General features: G+C 35.4%; 1 protein-coding gene across 2 annotated transcripts in view; it reads right to left on the bottom strand.

The window, feature by feature from the left end:
• The window catches only part of LOC136866055 (protein mesh), a 164209-nt gene that overhangs the window by 83956 nt on the left and 60660 nt on the right, over window positions 1–19593 (bottom strand). For both annotated transcript variants that reach the window (XM_067142694.2, XM_067142692.2), the window contains exons 2-6: window positions 14776–15017; window positions 11343–11708; window positions 4908–5045; window positions 3880–4048; window positions 2278–2389 (exon numbers count right to left, since the gene is read on the bottom strand). In XM_067142694.2, coding sequence (XP_066998795.2) covers window positions 2278–2389; window positions 3880–4048; window positions 4908–5045; window positions 11343–11708; window positions 14776–15017 — 1027 coding nt within the window. The remainder of the gene's footprint in view (window positions 1–2277; window positions 2390–3879; window positions 4049–4907; window positions 5046–11342; window positions 11709–14775; window positions 15018–19593) is intronic.

Consider the following 19593-nt stretch of genomic DNA (forward strand, 5'->3'; position numbering starts at 1 on the left):
GGAGGGAAGGGAAGGGAGGGGAAGTTGGGTGTATGGTAGATGGAGACAGAGAGTTTTGTGCTGTCTGAATATGTTGGATGTTCTAGTTTGATTTTCAAGATGTGTTCAGCAATGCAGTAATAACCTACTATCATTTTGTTCAATTTTTTTAAAAAATATTGTATATAATTCTAAACTAATCTAATTAATAGCAACTGTAATTTTAATTTATCCTCATTCTTCCATATGCCACTTGAAACTACAAACTCCTTTAGACCAACTGGACTGTTTAAAGGGAAAATACTTTTGGTGAAACAAAAGACATGTCCCAGGCTGATATCCTGGATAATAGCCTGCCTGGTGGCCATAATTGTTAAGGCATCAAGTCTATGTGGTCTGACATTTTAGTTAGCCGGGAGAAAAGTTACCATCTGAATGTTGGCTGACAGGGCATGCAATTCATAATTACAAGATTGTGTACCAAAAGCCTGGACTGAATTCCAAAACTCTCCATATTGTTCATACAGAGTGCTGTTGATGGTGATTCACCTGTCAAATGGCAATGTTAAGCAGTGAGCAGAACCCTTGGTTGTTATTCAGTAGGAGTAGGTTATGTACCAACACTGGGTTTAGCCCTGTCTTTAACTCATCATCGCCATCATCATCATCATCATCATCATCATCATCATCATCATCATCATCATCATCATCATCATCATCATCTCACACACAGAATAGTGTCAAATAGAAATAGAATGACCTGCACCAGGAGAGCCAAACATGTCCTTGGACACTCCTGACACTAAAATAAATAAATAAATAAATAAATAAATAAATAAATAAATAAATAAATAAATAAATAAATAAATAAATAAATAAATAAATAAATAAATAAATAGCCTGGATATTCATTTCCCTACAGTTGTCAACCATGGAAAACTATGCCAGTACCATCAAATGATTAATTTCTTAACTGTGAGAAATTCATACCTTTAGGGGTAGGATATACTGTATACATTGAAGTCATATTATTAAGAATACTTCCTATGTTTGACATTGACAATTATTTAAAGTTAAAAACATTTTGTTCATATTGAACTGGCATCACAATGTTAAAATTTTGGGTATGATTTCAACCTTTGTATTCAAAAGGTTGAACTTTTTCCCAAAATTTTAACATTGTGACGTTAACAAGACGTGTAGCCCATAAAATAAGCCGTGTTGTTGGCTGGCATAGTGGGTATATAGAGTATGCAATAGTACAGTTGTGCACATGCAACTTGGGTAACAGGAACAATTTATCCGAGTTGCAAAAAGTTATGATAATTTTTCAAGCTAAGAGTGGCAGCATTTCTGGAACAGTGTAGTTTATGAATTGTTGACTTGCAGCTGTATAGAAAATGAACAGCTGGCTATGTTGAGAGTAACTATTATGAAAATGCAGAGCACCATGTGTCACTGATGTGAAAGATGAATGGTGGGTTATGAAGATACGTGAGCGCCAACTGACATACTACAGTTTATTGAACCTTGTTCCATACTGGGGTTTTGAATGAAAGTGCATCACCAGAAAAGGCCTCAAATAGCATGGCAGTATCGGAATTTGATGAATGCTCAATAGGAATGATGAAATGAAATGGCGTATGGCTTTTAGTGCCGGGAGTGTCCGAGGACAAGTTCGGCTCGCCAGGTGCAGGTCTTTCGATTTGACACCCGTAGGTGACCTGCGCGTCGTGATGAGGATGAAATGATGATGAAGACGACACATACACCCAGCCCCAGTGCCAGTGAAATTAACCAATGATGATTAAAATTCCCGACCCTGCCAGGAATCGAACCCGGGACCCCTGTGACCAAAGGCCAGCACGCTAACCATTTAGCTATGGAGCCGGACATTAGGAATGATGAATCCTGTTTTCTGCTTCATTTGAATGTTGGTTTGCCAGGCAAATAAAAGCAGCAGAAAACAAACAGCTACCAACCCTTTCTGGGAATACATAGGCTGCTGGGGGGCAATGTTATAATCTAGGGAATGTGTACGTGGCATTCTCTGGAATCACTCATTCATGTGGAAGGCACTCTCTATAGATTTGGTTACTCTGGACTTTAGCCTGCTTTTATGACACAGAATTGAAGTTGCTGTTGGAGCCACAAGGACCTTTGTTTTTAAATTTAGATCATTATCTCTAACCTTTCTGCAAATAAATGTTAAGTTGAAAAATTATTTTAAAAATTTAAATTCTGGATTTAAAAATATTTTTAAAATCTTTAAATAGATCTGACTGAAATGAGATTTACCTGCATCTGATTTTCTCATTTTTCTCAAAACATGGTCCTGTGATATTAACAACTGTTCCTCCCAGCATGTTGCCACTTTCTGGAGCAAAGGTTAGTGGCAAGTTAGTCCCAGCTGAAAAAAGGAATTTTCATTTACTATTATTTACATGTTACAGTTAAATCATTTGAATTTGGTTATACTCTTGTCACATACATATCAGGCATTGTCTAAGAATAATAGAAGAGACAAAAACAAACAAGTTAACATGAAATAACAGAAGGATGTATGAGCACCAAGTACAGCAGAAACTACACTGTCCTGATGGATGAGTCGTAGGATTTCAGAATGCATTCACCAATGCTTTTAATGAAAATCCCTTCCCCTCCCTAATGACAGACATAGTATATGGTGTGTTATTATTGATGTAAGCTTAGAAAATAATCAGCAAAGTGTTATAAAAATTATTATTATTATTATTATTATTATTATTATTATTATTATTATTATTATTATTATTATTATTATTATTATTATTATTATTATTATTATTATTAATCTCATAACATTTTTTTGTAATATGTGAGAACTCTTCAACTGTAATTTGATAATAATATAAACAATAAGAATTATAGAAATAATTAGCTGAACTTATCCATCATAATAAGGAATGATTGCAATTACTGGTAAATATCTAAAAGTGTAACTGTCCTCAGCTGAGATTGAACCCAAACAACTCACTGATTGCCCTACTGAGTTGGCCAAAGAAATTTACATGAATATCTACATATTTCATTTAGTAATTTTAATGTGAAAAAAATTTAATTACTGCAGTATATCACTTACATACACACTGATAAAAAAGAAACAAAAGTAAAGTTATATATACAGTATGCGTCAGCTAAATTTTTACTTCAGATAACCCATAAACCATTAAACATATTAAAAAATCTGTTCTTCATTTTCAGTCATTTTACCAAGGACCCCAAAATATAACTCTTATCTCTCTTTTGAAGTTTCAATATCAACTGAAATAAGAGTGCTGTTTCTTTTAATGGAATTTTGCTGTTTTCTACACCTATCCTTTGCTTTACATTATATTGCTCTTCAATCTGGAATAATAAGAAATGTATTTCCTATGATGATAGTGGTATCTCAAGATCTTGAGTTTTCAAAATTACCATAAATATGAGCATTTATTACTTCCAAGTAAAAATACACCAGTGCAACAAGTAGACATATTATTCACAGATATGTTATGATTCAATTGTAGCAGGGTAGTACTGCATGATGTCTCAGGAAATTTAAATAATCTTTAGAGAGGCATTTTAACAGTAAAAAATAACTCTTCTTGAGATTCTGTTCCATTATCTGAGAGTTTACAAGACACTGGAAGTTACCAGTAAATTTGATAAAGAAATGAGAAAATTACCTTTTCACAGAAATCATTACATTTTGTACAAGAAATATTTACTAAACGTTAATTTTTTAAACTACTGAATTCATCATCATTGTCATTTTCTAACTCCAGTTATGTAACCAAATTTATACTACTTTAAAATTTTACACCAGTGCTCTATTCTTCACACCGAAATGTACAGTTATTTGTTATACATTTTTCTTACCTATATCTTTATTACAAGATCCCAACATAATTTTCTCATCAATACGGAAGATGTGCCTTCCAGGAAAGCCATTGCCCCATCCACGACCTGTTAAATCACGCACAGTGGAAGCTTGAGAGTAAGGCGTGTATTCATAACTCTGTGTTCCATTTCCAGCATTGAAACCAACCTGTAAAATTAAGTTTCTTAGTTAGTCTTGAATTTAACATACATACATACATTGTAGACTGATATGCCTTTCATTGTTCAGTGTGTGAATTAACTAAGCACTGCTGCAATCCTCTGTTTGCAACTCATTTAGTTCCACACCTCTTATGAGTAATTCATTAAAAATCAAGTATAACCATTGTCCCCTTTGTCTCTTTCTACTTCTCTTACTGGCCACGTCCATTATTTTCCTAGGTCATCTATCCTCTTCCATTCACCTCATATGACCCCACCACTGAAACTAGTTTAAATTTACAGCTTCATCCATCAAGTTTATTCCCAATTTAGCTTTTATCTACTCATTTTGTATACCCCCTGCCATTGTTTCCACTTACTACGTTCATGTTTGTTACTTCTAACTTATAAATAAGATATCCTAAGTCTACCTAGCGTTCACTTTTGTACAGCCAAGTCGGTCTGAAAACAGGCCAATGTAAAAATAGTTTAAGCAAGAACTCACATTTTCCTCCTTTTTTATAGAATACCATTGATCACAACTGCGAGTTCACTGCATTAGTTTTGCTTCACCTTGATTTGATAACAGTATACTACCATCTTGTGGGAATATATATCCTCTGTACTTGAAATGGTACACCAGTTCCAGTTTTGTATTCCTTACTTGGCATTCAGTCCTCTGTTCTATTAGTTTTATTTTAAAGAATATTGTAGTAATGTAGTACGGTAACAATCAATCTTATCTTTATTGGAGTCATAACTCCCTGGGAAATTTTACCGAGTTTCAGATCATCAAAACACTGGAGGGTGTTTTCTCTTATGTAAAATTTCTAATTTGAATATACTGTATATGGTAAATTACTTACATATGCAGGAGTACCTCCTGATCCAGTAGTAGTATCACCTCCAGCTTCTGTGTGACTCAGCCACTGTATGTCTGCATAGTTGAAGATAGCGTAAGTGTACACTTCATCTGTGGCGAGAACCATCTGGAATGTGTTGGTCTGGAAACATAAAGGTTACTGTAGTTTGTTCATAATCTATGAGAGCAGAAGGTGACTAATGCTAAAGAAGTATTAAAGTTTACATATAATAACAATTACATTTACAATAAGTACAAAATTTGAAAACTAGAAAAGCGGCTAGAATTGATAAGATTTCTGGGGATATACTAAAGACAATGGGTTGGGATATAGTACCATATCTGATGTACTTACTCGATTATTGTTTGCATGAAGGAGTTATACTGAATGAATGGAGAGTTGCTATTGTAGCCTCTGTGTATAAAGGAAAGGGTGATAGACATAAAGCTGAAAATTACAGGAGAGTAAGTTTGACATGCACTGCATGTAAGCTTTGGGAAGGCATTCTTCCTGATTATATTAGACATGTTTGAAAAATTAAGAACTGATTCCATGAAAGGCAGTTCGGGTTTAGGAAAGGTTATTTCACTGAAGCTCAGCTTGTAGGATACCAGCAAGATATACCAGATATCTTGGATTCAGGAGGTTGAATGGACTGTGTCGCAATTGATCTAAAGCATTTGATAGGGTGGATCATGGGAGACTACTGGCAAAAATGAGTGAAGTTGGACTAGACAAGAGTGACTGAATGGGTTGCTATATTTCCAGAAAACAGATCTCAGAGAATTAGAGTAGGCGAAGCTTTCTGTCCCTGTAATAATTAAGAGGGGAATTCCTCAAGGCAGTATTATTGGACCTTTATGTTTTCATATATAAATCAACTAGCAATTTAACCGTGCTTCGCTACGGTATTATAATGAAATTTATAATTGAATGCTGTACATTTTAGATATAATCCACCGAAATTCGCGATCTAACTCATTTTCTGAGAGAATCCACCAAAATTCATGATCTGATTCGTTTTCTGAGAGATTATGGCAAAGTTCCTCCCATTTTTCTATCTTTCTTTCCAGCAATCGATTTCATTCTTCCCGGGCTATGTCCAGGTATTCCACCCGATCAGTTGGGTCCCTAAATCTTTGCCATCTTTTCCTATAAGCATTTTTAATATGGATCATATCCTTGAGGAGATCCAGCGTGGTGTCGTCTTAGGTGCTTTGGCGGGACTGAACCCGCGGCCGGACTGCAATCCTAGTCATTACCCAGCCAGGACCCATTTCCAGTGCGGTCCGCACATTTTGACGATGGTCCAGAGCATTATTATTATTAGGGTGGGTGATATTACAGTAGTTGAATTTAGGTTATTATTATTATTATTATTATTATTATTATTATTATTATTATTATTATTATTATTATTATTATTATTATTATTATTATTGTACCGGGTGGTACACCTCCACGCCGCTAATTCAAACCTTGCGCCAGTTGAAACTCCTCTACTGGAGGAAGTCTGAACTTTATCTACTGTGTTAATTTTCAAGTTTCTCAGAAGATGTCACTACTTGTAAATTTTGAAGTTTCTGAACTGGGTCGTTTTCGATGTATTTTTGTTTTGCCTGTAGTAAGAAGTGTGGACATTCTCTTCCAGATGGCACTACTGAAGAACTACAATCTAAATCTTTGCCATCTTTTCCTATAAGCATTTTTAATATGGATCAGATCCTTGAGGAGATCCAGCGTGGTGTCATCTTAGGTGCTTTGGCGGTACTGAACCCGCGGCCGGACTGCAATCCTAGTCATTACCCGGCCAGGACCCATTTCCAGTGCGGTCCGCACATTTTGACGATGGTCCAGAGCCTCGAACTTTCCACGAGGGTATATAAACTTTTGATTTTCGGGTCTCCGCGCCACTTCAGTAACATCTATCAGTGTGTAAAGTACATAGCAGGGGGCGGGAAGCGCTTCTTTCTTCGGGCAGTGAAAGAACTGTGTTTTTTGGAGAAATTTGGAATTCATAAGTTCGTTCTTTGTTAAATTTCTTTCAGTTATTGTTTAAGTTGGCAATATTAACCCTTTCTTTCCGCCAGCTTTGAATTCGACCAATGAGTAATTTCTGTAATTAATTTTCCACCAATAATGGGTTTCTTCTTCATCTAGTATAGGGGTTTTCGTTGTTAGCCAATAAAATTCTTATGGGAGGGTGTTCTCATTCCTGAAACGCCTCGAACTTTCCACGAGGGTATATAAACTGCTGATTTTCGGGTCTCCGCGCCACTTCAGTAACATCTATCAGTGTGTAAAGTACGTAGCAGGGGGCGGGAAGCGCCTCTTTCTTCGGGCAGCACTTCAACCACCAGGTAATGGCCGTTTAATAACTTCTTTTCTTGCTAGCTCAGCAGTTTAACTCTCGGGGCAGGTCCGAAGCCTTTCTACCATGTAACTTTCCCCTAAAATGTAAAGACACTTAGTATCAATTCTATCTTTTTAATCTTCATATTGGGATAGGGAGTGCTTAACCCTCTCGAGCTCCCACTCATATTGCATTGAGGTGAGCTTATTTTCACTACCGTTTCTTCCTTAATGTAATGTAAATTGTCTCCTTCTATAAGTCACCTCTTTAGTATGGGATTAGCCCTTGCAGTAACGGCCTAGTGCCAAGTAGGTTTTATATAAAGTGTATTTGGAGTGCAAGAACGCCTCCTCTCAAGTTGGTATTTTAGAGGCCATGTAATTAACCTGTTTCTTTACTTAATAGGCCTCAGTAGGTTGGGTATTTTACCCCTGTTTTCATGTCCTTGGGGGACAACTTGAAAGTGGAGTTTGGTGTGGCCTTTGATAGGCTGGAACTTAAGAGCGGGTTGCTCTTTCTAAAATTTTGTTTTCTGCGCGCCTCGAGGAGGCTTTACTGTGTAATTGGGAGCAAGTGCTCCTGGGCATGATTGGGGTCTTCTGCCCCTTTGTTGAATTCTGTATATCGTAAGGTTGGGCTTATAGCTCAAGAATTGTGTGTCTGGCTCTCGGAGCCCAAATTCTGTAACTCTGTAATTGTACATTATCGATTTATGTTTCGGCTACTGAGTACCTGTTCTATTTGTTATTTCCTAATCTTAAAAAGAAAATATAACCTTGTTAAATTTTATCTTAACTTTAATTTCGTATTTTGAGACCTGTTCACCCCCGCACCTTCTTTCACCTCTGCTAATCCACCAAACCTCGGTAACAATTATTATTGATGGTCTGGAACCCACAGCAAGATGCAAGACCGTTACTTGGCGGTAAATTACATCTGCTGCCATTGTTATTGCTGACAATGTGACCAGCACCATCATCACGCGTAGGCAAGTGTGCAAGATTTCTGGCGACATGAATGATATACTTCTGTGCATTATTCACCTTACTGTAGACATGAAGAATTGCACGATCAATATCAATCCTATTGTTTATATCAAATGTATTTAAATTTTTATTTATATGCCAGGAGGATCTACTGTAATCTAACTTTACGTTCTCTTCACTTTTTTCACTTCTTTTCACACTCCCCCCCCCCCCAAGTGAATTTCCCATTAAAAATACTTGTTTCTTTAATAGTAATGGATCTTCTAAATACCAATTATCATGACTCTAATATCTTCAGTTTTTGAGATATGTGTCCTCATAAAAGGAATTCAACTCCTTTTCACCCCTGTCCCCAAGATGATTTCCCCCCAAAATGCTTTTTCTTTGTTTTTAAAAGAGATCCAAATACCAATTTTCACGTCTGTAACAAATTTAGTTTTTATTAGATCTGAGTATCCTCATACAATTAACTCAATTAATTTTTCAATTCTTTCACCTCCCCCCCCCCATTGGATTTTCCGAAAATACGTGTTTCTTTAATTTTAAAGCAGATTCCAAATACCAATTTTCACGTCTGCAAAAATCTTTCGTTTTTGAGATAATAGTATCCTCATACAAATAATTCAACTAATTTTTCAATTTCCCTCCCCCCCTTTAGGTAGATTCCAAAAACAAAACAAAAATACATGTTTCTTCACTTTCAAAGGAGATTCCAAATACCAATTTTCAGGTCTGTAATACATTTTGTTTCTGAGATATAAGTATCCTCATTTAAGGCATTCAACCCCTTTTTCACCCCATTTCACCTCTCCTATTGGGACTTTCCAAAAACAAAAAGTAGGTGTTTCTTTATTTTTAAAGAGGATTCTAAATACCAATTTTTACATCTGTACACTTTAAAAGTTTTGAGATATATACACACTCATTTTAAAAATTCATCCCCCCTTCTCGCCCCCCCCCCCATTAATTGGATTTTCCAAAAACAAAAAAAAATTGTGTTTCTTTATTTTTGAAGGAGATCCCAAATACCAATTTTCAGGTCTGTAATATCTTCAGTTTCTGAGATATAAGTATGCTCATTAAAGGCATTCAACCCCTTTTCCCCCCTCCTATTGGGATTTTCCGAAAACAAAAAGTAGGTGTTTCTTTATTTTTAAAGGAGATTCTAAATACCAATTTTTACATCTGTTAACTTTCAAAGTTTTGAGATATAGATCCACTCATATTAAAAATTCACCCTCGTTTTGACCCTCCCATTAACTGGATTTTCAAAAATAAAACAAAAATACATGTTTCTTCATTTTCAAAGGAGATCCCAAATACCAATTTTCAGGTCTGTAATATATTCAGTTTCTGAGATATAAGTAGCCTCATCCTTCCTATTGAGATTTTCCGAAAAATAAAAAAAATATGTTTTTCTTTATTTTAAAGGAGATTCTAAACACAAATTTTTACATCTGTAAACTTTAAAAGTTTTGAGATATAGATAAACTCATTTTAAAAGTTCACCCCCTTTTCACCCCCCCCCCCTTAATTGGATATTCCAAAAAACAAAGAACAAAAATACATGTTTCTTTATTTTTAAAGGAGATCCCAAATACCAATTTTCAGGTCTGTAATATCTTCAGTTTCTGAGAGATACTGTAAGTATCCTCATTAAAGGCATTCAACCCCTTTTCACCCCTCCTATTGGGATTCTCAAAAAACAAAAAAATATGTGTTTATTTTTAAAGGAGATTCTAAATACCAATTTTTACATGTAAACTTTAAAAGTTTTGAGATATAGATACACTCATTTTAAAAATTCACCCCCCTTTTCACCATCCCATTATTTGGATTTTCCAAAAACAAAAAAATACATATTTATTTTTAAAGGAGATCCCAAATACCAATTTTCAGGTCTGTAATATCTTCAGTTTCTGAGATATAAGTATCCTCATTAAAGGCATTCAACCCCTTTTTCACCCCTCCTATTGGGATTTTCCAAAAACAAAAAATACATGTTTCCTTGAAGATTCTAAATGCCAATGTTTACATTTGTAAACTTTTTAAGTTTTGAGATATGGATACCATCATTTTAAAATTTTAACCCCCTTTTCACCCCCTTAGCGATGGAATATCCAAAAATCCAAAAAGCCAACAAAATGAGGGTGTAAACATAAGCACAAAAACGTATGTCATGTACACAATGTGTTTAAGGCCGCTATGAAAGTCGTAAGCATGAAGGTATTAACGCAATATACGCTTTATCGCATTGGTGAATCCACAAGCATTTTTATTTGAACCATTTTAATTAGAACTACGTACTTTTAATGGAGGAAGTTTTAGTCTCTGACAAGATAGTTTTAGTATGATCATTGACAGTGTTCCATTAACACGTTTTTATTAACGTATCAATATTCACATTGTATGTACCAAATTTTAGTAACTAGCTAATCTTTTAGCTTCTATTTGTATTATTATATGTACTTTTGAAGATTATTTTAGGCTGAAGATGCCCTAAATTAACGGCGAAGCATGTCCCAAATAAGTGTTATTGTGTTTAACCACTTTAAGTGGAAATAAAGTACTGAATAGGTGGATTAGTGAACACTTTTATTATTTTTGAACTGTAAATTTTCAATACGGACCAAAATGAGTTTTTTTTTTTTTTGCTAGTTGCTTTACGTCGCACCGACACAGATAGGTCTTATGGCGACGGTGGGACAGGAAATGGGTAGGAATGGGAAGGAATCAGCCGTGGTCTTAATTAAGGTACAGCCCCAGCATTTGCCTGGTGTGAAAATGGGAAACCACGGAAAACCATTTTCAGGGCTGCCGATAGTGGGGTTCGAACCTACTATCTCCCGAATACTGGATACTGGCCGCAAGTAAGCGACTGCAGCTATCAAGCTCGGTCGATATAATGAGGTTTATAACATGTAATAAGTAGTATGTTCCGAGTTGTCAGTGGAGAGATGGCGTGCAATGACATCAGTGGACAAATAAGTTTGAGTGGTGTCTTTAAAAGTAGAAATGATCTTGGAGATAAAGTTGGAATTCATTTCAGGGTAGATGACTACAGAAATCAATGGAACAACTACAATAAAAGATACTTGCCTTGTAAAGTGTGTTGTCAATACCACCAGCAAATGACATGTTCTTCCAGGTTACAACAATTGCATGTTTGGGATAAAAGCTGTCAGATCCCACAACACCCTGACGAATATCCCACATGAGACGTTCACGCATTTCCACACCAAACTGATCTTTTCGTGTCTGTAGATCGCGCTCCATCCGGAAGTAAACACCTGGCAAGCGCTGATCGATATCTTCTGGATAGATCTTGCCAATTCTCATTTTACTGAAGAAGATGCCAATGAATGATGGATCATTCTTTTCTGGCCAGTCTTTGTTAGGGAAACTGAGAGGGTATGTATAGTGCTCAGGAGGGTCACTGAACTCCAGGTAACCATGCATTGATAACTGTAACAAAAGAACGAAAAGTAAGTGATATTTTATTTCATTTTGAACTAAAACAGAGTAATCTGATATCAAGTGGACATAATATATATGACATGAACACCAATAGAATTTTGTCTCAGTTATTATTTTCACATTATATTCCCCAGTTCAGACTAAAATTTGGTGTGGTTAGGGATTGTTACACACAAGGCAGCAAGTCTCAGAGGTACTTTTCTACTGATCATTTGTGGTAGACAAGGAGTGTCAAGGACTATTGTCAATGTTTACCAAGAAACATGTATGAATGATTTGGAAATACTGCCTTTACTGCAGACCTGTTCAATGTGTGCACCCATAGTATAATTTTTTAAGCACCTCCAAATGCAGATTTAATTGTACCAACTTTAACCATAGCTATAAGTTGGTGATTATTTTTGAACATACACATAATTGTTACATTTTTCTGTGACATTTCCACAACTGGAATTCACCTCTTTTTTTTTCTTAGTTTTAACTATATTCATGCCACAGACCACACCCTCTGATATTTTAGAATATTCTCTCAGGTGTTGTATGCTTTAGAAGTACACCCTATTTTGTGACAGCTCTTTACATTTTAATCCCTGCTTCCTGGTGAGTGCCAGGCATTACAGAGAAAGGTTGAGGGAATGAAGTGAATAAATTGACACTTGGTATTTTCCAATTAGAACACCTTCCAGGAAACAATCCCATTGTGAATGTTTCATAAATTCTTTTTTTCTCGACCTTTTTACAAAGCATCTGCTGTTCATGGCCATGGCACAAGTACTTTCACGGAGTCCTCAGTTGAATTTGGACTGTATTGTGACAAGAAGCTAGTTAAAAATAAATGCATTCCACTTGCTCTTCTCTTTAACTTACAGATTTAAGCATTTATATTGAATGACAAATTTAATTTTCACCACCTCAATTTTTATTTATATCGGCTGAAAAAAGTAAATATCAGTTATTAATTCACAATGTTATTATATACAGTGATTGTAATCATGACCGAATAGTAACAAATCTACAATTTTAATAGTTAATAGGAAGAGCAATGTTGTTCCTCAACTTGCAGTGCCAGATTTCACTCTGATTATGCAAGTACAATATGTTTAAAAATATTCAATCAATATTAGCCTACATGTTTTTATTATTATTATTATTATTATTATTATTATTATTATTATTATTATTATTATTATTATTATTATTATTATTATTATTAATCTTCATAAATGGGTCACTTAGGGCCTCATGGAATCAACATTTGTTGAGCTTTCTTCCTTGTCCAATAGTTCTTCATTGATTGTTGTAATTTCTATTCCTCCAACCAGATACATTGTGTCTGTTTCTACTAGTCTTCCTCAAATCCCTGATTACATTTCTGTCCTGAAGATTTGATGATCCTAATTCAATGAGGCCTTTCTCTACTTGCTTATACCATTTTGATCTTGTACGTTTGATTTGCAGAAATTTGTGTATTCGATAAGTAAGTCTGGTGTTATTCATTCTTTCCACATGGCTTAAAAATTGAATTTGTTGCAGTCTGATTGTATCAGAAAGTTTAGACATTTTTTATTATATTTCCAATTTGGATTCATTGTGATTATTATGATTCTCCTTTCTTTAATCTCCAACTGTACCTTTAAATTTTTATGATGTAAATTGAGCATTTCTGAAGCATGAAGAGCTTTAGGTTTGATCATTGTTAAGTAATGGTGAATTTTACTCTTCCAGGACAAGCATTTTTTGTTATAAACATTCTTTGTGTGTTTGTGTGTTGTGTGTTGAAAACCAATTTCCATTTTTTGAATTCTTGAAGCTACTGATTCATTCTCATTGCCATTTTCTATTATTATTATTATTTATTACAGTAATAATCAAATGGCACCCACGCCTCTATAGCTAAGAGTCAGGTGTGCCCCAGTACATGAAAAGGTTAGACTGCCTTGCTTTAGACCAGGGCCTCTCAGGGTGCATGCAGGTGCATGCACTGTGCATGGTGCAAAAGACGACTTCGCTTGGTTGACCAGAGTGCAGACCCCCACTCCTCGATTTGGAGCAATAGCACTGTTTCTCTTTTTCTCCACGCCTGCCGACCCGAGTTGAGCCAAGTAGCCCAGAGACGAAGTGTTGGTCCGAGCTGAGCTGAGTGGGACCGATGCACTGTGCACAGGAACGCTGCGCCTCAGTTTGCATGCGTGAGATTTCAGGCGTTTGAGAAGCCCTGCTTTAGACTATAATAATTCGTATAGCAATGTTTGAGACTACTTCACTTCAGCTTTCATTTTCACAAATGCTCAGTGATGGACTGTAAACACATATTTTATAAGCACAGTATTTCAAAACCTGGCTTATCTTCATTTTAAATTCTTAGTCATGTTTGCAAATGAGTGATGACATAAATCAAGGATCGATCAATAGGAAAATCTCACTGTTCGACTAGGTTATTTTTTAAATCTTTCAAAAATTTATTTCAATTCCAACATGATCTGTTATACTGATACAAGCATTTGTGGATTGCAGAATTTGATCCATGTTGCTGATATTCAGTTCTGGACAGGTGATATTGACTGTTAGTTTCTGTTCTAAGTCCTTGACAAAGGCTGTTTTTTTGTCCAACTTCATATGCTGTTCAAAATGCTTGAGTATTATTTTATGCAAGAAGGGGTACTATTCTACAGGGTCTCACAAAATATCACCTTTCCAGAAATCATTCCTCCCCATTTTCAGATATGACTTTGAGTGTTACGTTGTCAATAATAAACTTTGGAAGATGGTCTACCATAGTAGTATTATCTAAGATGGTGAAAATCATAAGCAATGAATACATGATTATTGGAATCAGTTTCTTGAGAAACAGACAGCAGCTACAATAGATCAATGCAGGCAGTGCCAGTATGAGGTTCTGGCAGCACATACAGGTAACATTCAGCCAGGTAACACCAGTGTGATGAGTCTATCTAGGAGGCTGTTGTGAAAATTAAGGCACAGTACTGCTTTACGAATGAAAGTTAAATTGTTCATGAGGGCATCTCGCAATGTACAGAAACACTGAATGACTTACTCTGGTATAATTAAAGCGGAAACCAAAAAATGGCAACTGGAAATTGAAGTTCTTATGAATAGTTGGAGTTGAGGAGTGAATATCTTTCTGGTAGTCTCCATATCCATCGTCACCACCTTGGTCAAAGAAACAGTAGAAAAATTCACTGCGAATCTTTTTCAGACGTGCTTCGGTAATTATATATGCAGTTCCACCATTCTGCATCAGATTTGATGGAGGGGCTCTCCTGGTCGTCAGACAGTCTGCAAGATAGAGAAATAGTTTTTTGTTATCAATAGTTGTTTCTAATACATACGTACATATACATAAATACATACATACATTACATTACATTACATTACTACATATATACCAGGTGTATGCATAAGTCTTTTCTGGTTTCAATAAGATGTAGCGCCAGCGAACAGTACGCAGCATATGAATTTGACATATACGTCAGTTTATTCGTCTAACATTAACCTACCAACACACACAAGTTGAGTCCACCAACACTAATGTCTGTGTTGTATCGTTCATGTTCAGTGATCATGTCGACGTTTGTGCCTGAAAACCAACATTTGCGGCACACATTGCTTTTCTTATTTAATAAAAAAAAAAGGGCTGTGGAAAGTCATCGTTTGCTGGTAGAAACATACGGTGAACTCGCTCCATGGATTAGAACATGTGATACAATTTAAACGTAGTGATTTCAGTGTGAAAGACAGTGCGCACTCTGGTAGTGGTATTGTGTATTATGAACTCTTGAAGCTCGGCGAAACCGTTAATGCACAACATTATCACCAACAAATGATTAATTTAAATCATGCATTGATCAAAAGGCGACTGGAATGGGCCAGAAGATATGGCAAAGTGATTTTGTTACACGACAATGCACCGTCTCACACGGCAAAACACACCTTGAGATCGCTTGGATGGGACATCCTTCCGCACCGGCCATACTCCCCCGACCTGGCGCCATCTATCACCTCTTCGCATCAATGGGGCATGCACTCTCAGAGCAGCGCTTCAGAAATTTCTAGGAAGTTGGAAAATGGATCAACGAATGGTTTGCCGCAAAAGACAAGCAGTTTTTCTGGCAAGGTATTCATAACTTATCTGAAAGATGGAGTAAGTGTGTAGAAGCCGATGACCAATATTTTGAATAAGCGAAAAGTGAATTTCCCTTGAAAATTACATAGTTTTTTTTACCACAAAAAATAGTAAAAACTTACGCATACACCTGGTAAATCACCACTGATCTGCATTTAGGACTGTCGCCCAGGTGGCAGATTCCCTACCAATTGTTTACCTTTTCTTAAATAATTTCAAAGAAGTTGGAAATTTACCAAACATCTCCTGCGATAAATTATTCCAGTCCCTAATTCCTACTCCTATGAATGACTATTTGCTCCAATTTGTCCTCTTGTATTCCAGATTTATCTTTTTCTTACCTACTTTTAACCCTAGAACACTAAACCTTCATCTATTTTACAATGTTGGTAGCAGTACAGTGAAATCTCTTGCCTTTGGCACATGCATACCTGACATATTTCATGCAGCTGTATTTCTCAAGCAGTTATTGACTGTGGTGTGTGCAGTTGGTGATATCTTTGTTCATTCCTGTGATAACTGGGTGGGTGCTGTCATACCGACAAATGGTTACTGTTAGGCATGTTATTAATATGGCCTAAACTGTTTCTTACTGTTTCTTAACTTACACATATTATTTTTGTGTCACTATCGACTCTGTGTCTAAGAGACGAGGTTGTAGTGATGGTTCTGAAGGAATCCTGTCATATCTTAAATCACCATCTCAATCCAAATATTTGAGTACAATTTGCTATATCGATTATATAATATTTATATTAGTGAGTATACTAAGTCCTATGGAGCTACTTTCATTGGAAGGTGATTTTGTAAAATAAAAATAGGGCATTGCAGAAGAGAAACCAGATGATCACAAAAGGCTTCCAGAATACCAGACAAAATTATTGGCAATGAAGAAATAAAATCGATTGTTGTACAATTCAGATGAAAATGAGGCAGGGAGTGAAGTCAGATTTGTGATAGTGTTTATTAATTTAACTATTGCTAATATTATAAACTTCATTGTTTGTCTGTATTGAACCAAGATTACAACATTTATTATAATTTGGGTCCACCTTATTCAATACATAAAAATTGTTGCTTAGATGTAATTGAAATTGTAATTGAAATATATGTTGTAATTACATCTAAGCAACAATTGAAACTGTAATTGAAATATATGTTGTAATTACATCTAAGCAACAATTGAAATTGTAATTGAAATATATGTTGTAATTACATCTAAGCAGCAATTTTTATGTATTGAATAAGGTGGACCCAAATTATAATAAATGTTGTATTAGCGATAGTGACAAATATATGAACTATAGAGAAGAGAAAGAGCAGCTGAAGGAGGAGACAGATTAGTGTTTGTGATACATCACTTCAATCGTTGTAATCTTCAGATCCCCAGCATTCTCCCATTACATCAGATTCCTCTGAAGATGATTAACCACAGAGCTCTGATTTTGATTGCAATATAATATTTGTCAAGAAATAAGACATCAGTGTAAAACGCAGGGTCACCCTTAGTCAACAAAACCAAAATGTTCTATACTTACTCCTGACAGAAATAAAGTTCCATTCTTCAAGTATAGACGTGCAAATAATGCTAAAGATACAACTACTCCAAAGGAATACTTTGAGCTATTTGTCGATGAAGAAATGATCAACAGAATAGTACTTCATACCAATGAACAAATACATTGAGTAAGAATTCCCTACGAAGAGAGGAAGTTTACATCTCACATCAGTAAAGTTGAAAGGTACGCTCCTTTGGAACTACTTGCACTCACAGTTGCAATGTAGAACAATGATCTAAGTGTGAGAGAACTTTCTATTCAACTCTACATTCTGTGGGATGAAATATAAATCAACAAAGAGTGCCGAGAGATTTGAGTTTCTTAACAATACTCTGCATTTTGACGACAAAGAAACACGTGATGAAAGAAGGGATATGATTACTTTGCAGCAGTGAGAGAAATGTAGGAAAATTTATTCAAAACTGCAAATCTAAGTACACACCAAGAGTATCTGTAATAGTTATGAGTAGGGCTCGGATGTTTAAGACCTAAAAATAGCCTAAATAAGCAAGCAAATATGACCTCAAAAGTGACACAATATGACTGAAAAGTGATGAAATATGACGTAAAAATGACAAAATATGACCCAAAAATGATTAATCTAAAAATGGCCATTTTAAAATAAGTTATACATCGAAATGGCAATTCCTCTGATACATATTTGTTAAGTAAATTCTTTATTCTTACTTTCATATTCATTTTCTGAATATACGTGTTTAGCAGTTATTCACATTTGTGAATACATACCTATAAAGTACTAACTTCGCTAAGGTTATCAGATCACACAACATTTTAAAAGTCAAAACATGTTTGCACCCTTCATTGTTGGTTTGAAATATGAGAAAACTAGAAATAAATCTATTTTTTAAAAAATATTTTGGAACGTTTAAGCCCAGATTACATTAATAATACTCAAATGCATTAAAGTTGAGTACCGGTACCATGAAACGAATTAAGTACCATAGATGTCTTTCGATACATTATGGTAGGGCAGCAGGGCAAATAGTGCAAACTCACATAACTTTTTCACTCTTCTCCGCGGATGGTATTGAAGTGTATGTATGGCAAGATTAATCTTTGGCACGAAAGACCTCCAATTATCACTTAACACATTCTTGTAAGAAGAGAACCTCCTTTTTACGTCACAAGACATTATTGGTGCATATTTAAATAATATTAAATCACTGCTGTCGAGTATGCACTCATCTTAAAATGTACTGGAATCTTCTTTTTCCACACACAGCAAAAACCGTCACTTCAATTAAGCACATTTTGAAGTCCGTTTTACACTGACGCCAAATATTCCATGTGATTGTTGTGCTGAAAGTTCAATACTTCTCACAATTTCAATACTTGCATTCTAAGCTAGCAGCTTCTAAACAAGTTCGACTTGATATATGCTAGAGTTTGACAAACTGTTGGAAAACAATTCCTGTGCAATCCTGATAGAAGAGGCAGAGTATTCCACTTGTATTAACTACAGATTTGATACAGAAAAGTAGTTTTATGAATACAAGTTCTCATTCGGACAGCTATAGCTGTCGCCAAACCACCTAAATATGACGTTTCTACGAAAATAACTCAAAATATTACCTTATGACAAAAAATTGCTAAAATATGCATTTATATGACAAATAAAGTCACTTAATTATGATGATGATCACCTGATTTGCACCAAAATCCAATCAGGAAAGAAAATAGAGACAAAGAAAAAATATGACTTTTCCTAAACATCCGAGCCGTAGTTATGAGCAATTGCTAAGTTTTAGGGGCAAGTGTAAATTCCATACCATGTATATCCCTAATAAACCAGCCAAATACGGTTTGAATATTATGATGGAATGTGATGTAATCATGAACTACATGATAATGAAATCTCTTATGTGGGAAAGAACACCAACACAGGAGGGGAATGTGAAAGAGCTGACAAGGCCCATCCACAGTAGCTATAGAAATGATACAACAGACAATTGGTTTTCAGTTTACAAATTAGACTAAGAGGTCCGCAACCTCACCATTAGCACTTATTGTTTCGTTTCCGTTTGTATCATTTATTTTCTTTTTTTTCTTAGTTTTAGCACACATTTTGGATTAAATTATATTTTATATTAACCCTGTTTTCACTGAACTTGTCTCAGCGAGTTATTTACTGTCTATCTAGTGATGTAAA

This window comes from Anabrus simplex, chromosome 3, assembly GCF_040414725.1.
Source record: "Anabrus simplex isolate iqAnaSimp1 chromosome 3, ASM4041472v1, whole genome shotgun sequence".
In the NCBI taxonomy this organism is placed as follows: Eukaryota; Metazoa; Arthropoda; class Insecta; order Orthoptera; family Tettigoniidae; genus Anabrus; species Anabrus simplex.